Source organism: Gymnoscopelus microlampas, assembly GCF_963454915.1.
Source record: "Gymnoscopelus microlampas genome assembly, chromosome: 22".
Lineage (NCBI taxonomy): Eukaryota > Metazoa > Chordata > Actinopteri > Myctophiformes > Myctophidae > Gymnoscopelus > Gymnoscopelus microlampas.
Window position 1 is genome coordinate 46,547,003 of NC_139959.1, and position 10,000 is coordinate 46,557,002.

Consider the following 10,000-nt stretch of genomic DNA (forward strand, 5'->3'; position numbering starts at 1 on the left):
AAGTAAATGTACTTAGTCACTTTCCACCAATGATTAGGGGTGTGCATCTGTCCACTCCAAGGCGATACGATGCGTATCCGATACATGGGCTTCCATTCGATTCAGAGACGATTAAATATTAAATACAAAACGATTCGATACGATGCGCATCGATGTAGTCGCATCGTTAATGTTAAAATTGATTATCGATTCACATCGATAATTTTCGACACCCCTACAAATTCTGCAATACGCAATATAGGATCTGCACACTAAGCCACAGAAATAGAATAATGTTATGGTTTAATCTTATGTTTAATCACATATATTTTACAGATATAAAGACATACACTCAGGATGGAGTCTGTCTGACAGAATCAGGCCTGTGTCAACTTCAGTCTCTGGTCGAGCCTCTCACATCGCCACGACGATACCGCAGGTAACCATGACAACTACAGTACAATGTTAACCCCATGAACCCCCCAGCATCTAGTTAAAGGTAGGGTAAGTGATATTTTTTAAACCAACTACTGCCTATTCCCGCCTATTCAAAGGCGTTTTCCTGCCTATTCAAAGGCGTTTTCCCGCCTATTCAAAGGCGTTTTCCCGCCTATTCGTTTTCCCGCCTATTCAAAGGCGTTTTCCCGCCTATTCCCGCCTATTCAAAGGCGTTTTCCCGCCTATTCAAAGGCGCTTTCCCGCCTATTCAAAGGCGCTTTCCCGCCTATTCAAAGGCGTTTTCCCGCCTATTCAAAGGCGTTTTCCCGCCTATTCAAAGGCGTTTTCCCGCCTATTCGTTTTCCCGCCTATTCAAAGGCGTTTTCCCGCCTATTCCCGCCTATTCAAAGGCGCTTTCCCGCCTATTCAAAGGCGCTTTCCCGCCTATTCAAAGGCTTTTTCCCGCCTATTCCCGCCTATTCAAAGGCGTTTTCCCGCCTTTTCCCGCCTATTCAAAGGCGTTTTCCCGCCTATTCAAAGGCGTTTTCCCGCCTATTCGTTTTCCCGCCTATTCAAAGGCGTTTTCCCGCCTATTCCCGCCTATTCAAAGGCGTTTTCCCGCCTATTCAAAGGCGCTTTCCCGCCTATTCAAAGGCGCTTTCCCGCCTATTCAAAGGCGTTTTCCCGCCTATTCAAAGGCGTTTTCCCGCCTATTCAAAGGCGTTTTCCCGCCTATTCGTTTTCCCGCCTATTCAAAGGCGTTTTCCCGCCTATTCCCGCCTATTCAAAGGCGCTTTCCCGCCTATTCAAAGGCGCTTTCCCGCCTATTCAAAGGCGTTTTCCCGCCTATTCCCGCCTATTCAAAGGCGTTTTCCCGCCTTTTCCCGCCTATTCAAAGGCGTTTTCCCGCCTATTCAAAGGCGTTTTCCCGCCTATTCAAAGGCGTTTTCCCGCCTATTCGTTTTCCCGCCTATTCAAAGGCGTTTTCCCGCCTATTCCCGCCTATTCAAAGGCGTTTTCCCGCCTATTCAAAGGCGCTTTCCCGCCTATTCAAAGGCTAAAATAGCAAAAATAGCAGATCTACAAGCTCAAAACGCGTCGCGAGCTTGTAGATCGGCTATTTATCTACCTATCTGTCTATCTATTCTATCTATTTTACCTTAGCATCTAATTAATGAACCCTAGCATCTATATACTGAACCCTAGCATCTATATACTGAACCCTAGCATCTATATACTGAACCCTAGCATCTATATACTGAACCCTAGCATACATATGATATTATAATGAGCGTTAGTGAGGACCAATTATATGAAGATACGGTAAAGAAAATGGGTGAGGTGCTCCTTTAAGTGATTATAGCATTTCAAACCGCGTGTGCGTGTGTGTGCGTGTGTGTGTGTGTGTGTGTGTGTGTGTGTGTGTGTGTGTGTGTGTGTGTGTGTGTGTGTGTGTGTGTGTGTGTGTGTGTGTGTGTGTGTGTGTGTGTGTGTGTGTGTGTGTGTGTGTGTGTGTGTGTGTGTGTGTGTGTGTGTGTGTGTGTGTGTGTGTGTCTCTCACAGGTCCAAACCCAAGTTGAAGTTACGCATCATCAACCAGAACACTGTCTCTGTGCTCCAGACCGCTATAGACACACCTACAGGTACACACACACACACACACACTAACACATCCACCGCCGAGACCGTAGTGCTACGGTCCGGGTGCTTTTTCCTTTTTTCGATTTTTTTTTTTTTTTTTCCAATTTTCTAGGGGGACCATTTTCAGTGTAACACCACCGGAAGTCGACCGGAAGTGCGATCCCGTTTTTTGTTTCCCGTCGGCCTCCATTCTAAGGCGCACACTAAAAACCCCTTGTTTAGCCCTTGTAGTTTTTCCTCCTGGCATTTCCCATCTAACTATATAAATGGCGAGCGACTTCCGCACCCTCGGTGCGACACCCCACAGCTCTGTTATCGAATAAACAACGCACCGCCAGACCACATGTCGCCAACTGACTCGCCACGGCGGCCGCGCTGAATTTACGCGTCGCGTAGGGGACATCTCATTGCTCACTACACCTTTTCCACCGCGCAACATAATTAATTCTACTCACCAAATGTCGGACAAAACGGAAGGGGAGGCAGCTTCGTACCGTTTACCGTGCACACCACCGACACCGCACGGCGACGGCTTTCGCCGAAACAACACGAGCGGCCGCCATTGCACTCTGCCCATGTCCTCCACAACAGCACACACACAGCTCCTTTGCTTCAACCCCCCCCCCCTTCTTACGTACCTCCTTTGTTCCACCCAGGCCGTTACTTTCACTTCACTCATGTCTCGATCACAATATGTCCGTCCTTCACGTGCCATGTTCATCCCAAACACAAAAACAAACAGCCACAGCACAGCACGCTGCCCACGGTAATCTGGTAAACAAAGCTGCCTAGGTTCATGACACCACAGGACTCGACAGTGATGTCATCATTATGCAACCCGGAAGTACAAATACCAAGGATAGGTCAGTGATGTCAGTCGGGTTGCCAAGTTTGCTGCCAGGTTTTAAAAAACAAGCGACAGAAACAAGCAAACCGTGCATGAAAAAAAAAAAAACTGCCGCAGGGGTCCGCCATGTTCCAGGGGGGTCCCCGGGGGTCCCAACACTCACAGGGGTCGGCGGACCACCAGGGGGTCCGCGGACCACCAAAGTAACAATCACTATTAACATTTTTTTTTTTTTTTTTTTTTTCCTTTCGGACACTTTTACTCCGGCGATTTGGGTACCCCAATATACACGCACCCACGCTGGGCCCCGTGCGCGGCTGGGGTTGAGGGGGGCGTAGCCCCCCGAAACTCTAGTGTTAACATAAACGGTCAGAACTCAAACATGGCGGCTCCGTTTGACACGTGGTCTGCACTGGTAGACGCAGGGACATGTGCACGTTGTTTACAAACAGTGCATCGCGCATTCTTAAGGATTTTAACGGGGCCTATGGCGACGTGAAAAAAACAAAAAACAACAATAAAACCTTGGCACTGGTGAGTACATTCTGAGATTAGACCTGGAACTGTGTCATTTTTAGATTTGAGCTATAAAAAAGCATTATTTTACACTTTGGGCTATTCAAAAATAGCAGATCTACAAGCTCGTAGCGCGGCACCGAGTGCCGCGCTACGAGCTTGTAGATCTGCTATTTTTGAAAAATCGTGAAAATGTGTGCAAATCTTTGAAATGTATATATTTTTAAAGCGAACATTTTTTAACTCAAATCTTTGCTTCTGGGGGGTCCCTGGAACAACATATTTTGATGGGGGTCCGCAGCCAAATACATATCATTGTGGGGGTCCTTGACATGAAATAGATTGAGCATCACTGATATAGAAACATAGGTTTTTTCAGAATTATGTTGATATTTAGGAGACATGTAGAATCGGCTTCAGGTCTCAATGGGTTAACGGACCGTAGGACTACGTTCTTGGCGGTTAATGTGTTAACGTCATGGCCCAACACACACACACACACACACACACACACACACACACACACACACACACACACACACACACACACACACACACACACACACACAGTGTGTAGTAACAGTGTGTCTCTCAGGTGAACTGGATCCGATGGAGGAGGTGAAATCCGACTCCAGTCCAGAGAGAGGCCCCGCCCACGACGATGATGTCACCACCAAGGGGCTGGAGGAGGAGCTTACCGATGGCAACAAGAAGAGGAAGAGGAAGCCCTACCGCCCTGGTGAGGCCACGCCCCTTCCGACTACTTAAGCCCAACCCCTTTGACTACTTAAACCACGCCCCTTTAACTACTTAAACCACACACCCTTTAACCACGCCCCTTAAACTACTTAAGCCACGGCCCTGTAACTTATTAAACCACACCCTTTTAGCCACACCCCTTCAACCCTACTGTTCTCTGTGTGTGTGTGTGTGTGTGTGTGTGTGTGTGTGTGTGTGTGTGTGTGTGTGTGTGTGTGTGTGTGTGTGTGTGTGAGACAGGTATCGGGGGCTTCATGGTGAGACAGAGAGGGGGTAAGACAGGTCCAGGCAGAATCAAACGATGTCGGACGGATTCGACAGAGACACTTCCTGTTGCGGATGAAGGTTTGTTTACCTTTCCACGAGGCAAGGCACTGCTCCTTTAAACCTCCTTTAAACCTCCTTTAAATTTGTGATGACCTCATTAGTACTGTGATGACCTCATTAGTACTGTTATGACCTCATTAGTACTTTGATGACCTCATTAGTACTGTGATGACCTCATTAGTACTGTTGATGACCTCATTAGTACTGTGATGACCTCATTAGTACTGTTATGACCTCATTAGTACTGTTAATGACCTCATTAGTACTGTGATGACCTCATTAGTACTGTTGATGACCTCATTAGTACTGTTGATGACCTCATTAGTACTGTGATGACCTCATTAGTACTGTTAATGACCTCATTAGTACTGTGATGAGCTCATTAGTACTGTTGATGACCTCATTAGTACTGTTGATGACCTCATTAGTACGTTGATGACCTCATTAGTACGTTGATGACCTCATTAGTACTGTTGATGACCTCATTGTCTCTGCCAGGAGACTATGTTTTCACTTTCCGCCCCCCCCCTCCCTCGGCCAAGCTAACATTGGTCAAGCCTCACGTGACACGTGACAATACGTTGAAAGAGTGTGCTCTGATTGGCTAGTGAGACGCATGTGACGTATATAGCGGCCTAAAAATAGATGTGTCACTTTGAAAGAGTCTCTTTCAAAGTGAGGTAAGACAGGAGTAATCACCAAATGGCTGAGAAATGGCGGAGCAATACATTATGTAGACACACTGGTGTCATCACAATATGTAATATAAATAGCTTAGACAGGATTAATTCAAGGCAATCCACAGTAATGCAGTCAATGTGCCATCTGACGTACACACTATCATCAAATTTCCAATCTTGGAATAAATTCCAATATTTGCTGGCGGAGACTTGTGCTCCGAGGAGCACATTTTCTAGTTGTCTCCGCCAGGAGAGTTTGTGTTCACTTTCCGTCAGCCAAGCAAACATTGGTCGAGCCTCACGTGACACTTGACAATATGGTGAAATAGTGTGATCTGATTGGCTAGTGACGTATAACGGCCTATAAATACATGTGTCACTTTGAAAGAGTCTTGGTCTCTTTCAAAGTGAGGTAAGACAGGAATAATCACGAAATGGCTGAGAAATGGCGGATACTGTAACAATTGGATAGGACACTTACACAGACAGGACGGATAGGACACTTACACAGACAGGACGGATAGGACACTTATACAGACAGGACGGATAGGACACTTACACAGACAGGACAGATAGGACACTTACATAGGACACTTACACAGACAGGACGGATAGGACACTTATACAGACAGGACGGATAGGACACTTATACAGACAGGACGGATAGGACACTTACATAGACAGGACGGATAGGACACTTATACAGACAGGACGGATAGGACAGTTAGAACATAAGAATTAGAACATTCCCAACACAAGTCTGCTGGCGGAGACTTGTGCTCCGAGGAGCACTTTTTCTAGTTAGTACTGTGATGACCTCATTAGTACTGTTATGACCTCATTAGTACTGTTGATGACCTCATTAGTACTGTGATGACCTCATCAGTATTGTGATGACCTCATTAGTACTGTTATGACCTAATTAGTACTGTGATGACCTCATTAGTACTGTGATGACCTCATTAGTACTGTTGATGACCTCATTAGTACTGTGATGACCTCATCAGTACTGTGATGACCTCATTAGTACTGTTATGACCTAATTAGTACTGTGATGACCTCATTAGTACTGTGATGACCTCATTAGTACTGTTATGACCTCATTAGTACTGTGATGGCCGCATTAGTACTGTGATGACCTCATTAGTACTGTTATGACCTAATTAGTACTGTGATGACCTCATTAGTACTGTTATGACCTCATTAGTACTGTGATGGCCTCATTAGTACTGTGATGACCTCATTAGTACTGTTATGACCTCATTAGTACTGTTATGACCTCACTAGTATAGTAATACTAACCTGTGTGGTGTTGTTGTTAACAGGGTGGGGGGACACAGCGCCCCCTACAGACCAGACAGAGAAGGTGAAGAAGAGATACAAGAAGAAGAAAACAAAATTGGAGGAAGAATTCCCCTCTTACCTACAGGTACACACACACACACGCACACGCGCACACACACACACACACACACACACACACACACACACACACACACACACACACAGTCTGTAACGTGATTGGTTGTTTGGAAACAGGAGGCGTTCTTCGGGCGGGACCTATTGGACCGCAGCAAGGAGCTGCAGGAGAAGAGGGCGGGGTCGGTCGTCGCTCAGGACCAATCGGGGACGACCAAGGCGGAGCCCAAAGGCCCCACCCCCACCCCCATCCTCCAAGGACACTCCCCCTCTGCCGCCATGGCGACCGGAACAAACAGGAAGCAGGGAACACTCCGTAAGTTTCTCTTTTCTTCTTCTTCTATTCAACGGCAGTGGTGGAAAGTAACTAAGTACATTTACTTAAGTACTATACTTAAGTAACATTTTGAGGTATTTGTACTTTACTTGAGTATTTCCAATTTCCAGTACTTTTACTTCTACTCCACTACATCTCAGAGGCAAATATTGTACTTTTACTCCACTACATTTACTTGAAAACTTTAGTTACTAGTTACTTTTCAGATGTAAATTATTACATTATAAAACATACATTAACCACTTTAGCCTTATTTTATACCTAGGCTATTTTCAAATATTTAGTACTTTTACTTTTGGTACTTTAAGTACATTTTGATGCCAATAGTTCTGCACTTTTACTCAAGTAAATTTAGAATTCCGGACTTTTACTTGTAACAGAGTATTTTTATATTGCAGTATTGGTACTTTTACTTAAGTAAAGAATTTGAGTACTTTTTCCACCACTGGTTGCTTCACATCAATCAAACCATTTGATAAATATCGTTTTATCACCTGACCATGTGTCACTACTCAACACACTGTGTGTGTGTGTGTGTGTGTGTGTGTGTGTGTGTGTGTGTGTGTGTGTGTGTGTGTGTGTGTGTGTGTGTGTGTGTGTGTGTGTGTGTGTTGGTTCATCCAGTCATGCATGAAGACACTTTGTTGGATCTCTCTGCCGTCCTGAATACACACCCTATACTGTCTGGACACACAGGTACACACACACACACACACACACACACACACACACACACACACACACACACACACACACACACACACGTTATGTCTATGCTCCATACAATGTATCATTCATTATTATCATTATTATCATTTTATCACCAGTTGTCATTCATTCATACATTGATTCATTTTATTATTGTAATTAAGCAATAATACACGAGAGGGTGTGTTTTACCGTCATTATTGTCACTTCAGTGCTGCGCCTCGTTCCTGACCGCATCACTGAAGTGACAATAATGACGGTAAAACACACCCTCGAGTGTAATATTGCGATTATACAACAGTTACCAACAAAACACATCCAAATGTATTCATATTGTGGGGCAATTCATAATAAAAATGTTTCGCTATTATGTTTCCCTGTAAAGAGAAGAGTTTATTTGACTGAGACAAAATAGTCCCTGTAGCAACGCGCTCTGAGCTGTGATACCTTCGTAACAACATAGTCCATTTTGCGTAGCTGTTTGTTCTCCGGTGGCGGCGGTGGGTCAGGATACAATTTGTTTGTTTTCCTACCGTGGGACAACGTGAATTCACAGCACAGCTGTGCCATATATGGTCTAATCAGGTGCGGACTGGACTGCAGTGCGGAGTGATTTATTAATGTGATTAGGAGTGATTTATTCATGTGATTAGGAGTGATTTATTAATGTGATTCGGCCCGTGATATGATGCTGGTTTGAAGCACGGCTAGATAGCTAATTCAACCAATCAGATTGCTTGGTCGGAACTACCTGTTGTATAATAATAGTTATTTTATGATTGACAGGAACTCTCACACTCTGGGAAGTGACTGAATGTTAATATCTCTGTCTGTCTGTCTGTCTGTCTGTCTGTCTGTCTGTCTGTCTGTCTCTCTGTGTGTCTGTCTGTCTGTCTGTCTGTCTGTCTGTCTGTCTGTCTGTCTGTCTGTCTCTCTGTGTGTCTGTCTGTCTGTCTGTCTGTCTGTCTGTCTGTCTGTCTCTCTGTGTGTCTGTCTGTCTGTCTGTCTGTCTGTCTGTCTCTCTGTGTGTCTGTCTGTCTGTCTGTCTGTCTGTCTGTCTGTCTCTCTGTGTGTCTGTCTGTCTCTCTGTGTGTCTGTCTGTCTCTCTGTGTGTCTGTCTGTCTGTCTCTCTGTCTGTCTCTCTGTGTGTCTGTCTCTCTGTCTGTCTGTCTGTCTGTCTGTCTGTCTGTCTGTCTGTCTGTCTGTCTGTCTGTCTGTCTGTCTGTCTGTCTGTCTGTCTCTCTCTCTCTCTCTCTAGCGGGTCTAGTCATGGGTGACCCCTCGTTGACCTTCCAGTCAACAGGAAGTGGTGGGCGTGGCCATAGAGCCGCACAGGAAGAGCCTCTGGACGCCATCTTGAGTCCTGAGCTGGACAAGATGGTGACCGATGGTACGCTGTGTGTGTGTGTGTGTGTGTGTGTGTGTGTGTGTGTGTGTGTGTGTGTGTGTGTGTGTGTGTGTGTCTGTGTGTGTGTTTGTCTGTGTGTGTGTGTGTGTGTTCAAATCAGCCTCATGGTGGCGCTATATATCAGGCCGATTCGTGTTCTTACCTATATTACTGCACCGATCTGTGTAAAAACCTTTTTATGGGCACTCCCTAGAGCCTTGGTTCTCAAAGTGGGGTCCGGGGACCCCCAGGGGTCCTTGAGGGAGTTCCAGGGGGTCCCCAGCTAAATGATGATTAGGCACTAAATGGACCCTTATGGGTCTGTAACTCTGAGAGTGTACAAATGGAACCAAATGGACCCTAACGGGTCCATTTGGTTCCATTTGTACACTCTCTGAGTTACATTAACATAGATTTTACTATATAAATTGCGGTCCAAGTGATAGAAATGCCATTAAATGGGGGTCCGTAGCCTCTAATGCATGTCAAACTGGGGGTCCTGTGAAATTAAAATGGTTGAGAATCACTGCTAGAGCCGTAAAAAATCTTCTCTTATGGGGGTCCCTGAGGCATATCTTTTGAAATGGGGGTCCGCGGGCTAATAAGTGTCAATTTGGGGGTCCTTGACATGAAGAAGTTTGAGAACCACTGCCCTCGAGGCCAAGAGAAAAACCTTTGCCCTGCGTTTTTCACATCTGCCTTTTATAGCGCCACTAGCCTTTTATAGCGCCACTAGCCTTTTATAGCGCCACTAGCCTTTTATAGCGCCACTAGCCTTTTATAGCGCCACTAGCCTTTTATAGCGCCACTAGCCTTTCATAGCGCCACTAGCCTTTTTTACGCCACTAGCCTTTTATAGCGCCACTAGCCTTTTATAGCGCCACTAGCCTTGTATAGCGCCACTAGCCTTTTATACGCCACTAGCCTTTTATAGCGCCACTAGCCTTTTATAGCGCCACTAG

At 45.5% G+C, this 10,000-nt stretch overlaps 1 protein-coding gene across 1 annotated transcript in view; it reads left to right on the top strand.

The window, feature by feature from the left end:
* LOC311038684 (histone-lysine N-methyltransferase 2C-like) overlaps positions 1-10,000 on the top strand; it is a gene marked incomplete at its 5' end in the record, with an annotated part of 190,283 nt that overhangs the window by 64,379 nt on the left and 115,904 nt on the right. Inside the window, 8 exon segments of the mRNA XM_084048252.1 lie at positions 316-418; positions 1,981-2,060; positions 4,017-4,160; positions 4,421-4,525; positions 6,513-6,616; positions 6,727-6,922; positions 7,568-7,639; positions 8,910-9,041. Coding sequence (XP_083904378.1) covers positions 316-418; positions 1,981-2,060; positions 4,017-4,160; positions 4,421-4,525; positions 6,513-6,616; positions 6,727-6,922; positions 7,568-7,639; positions 8,910-9,041 — 936 coding nt within the window.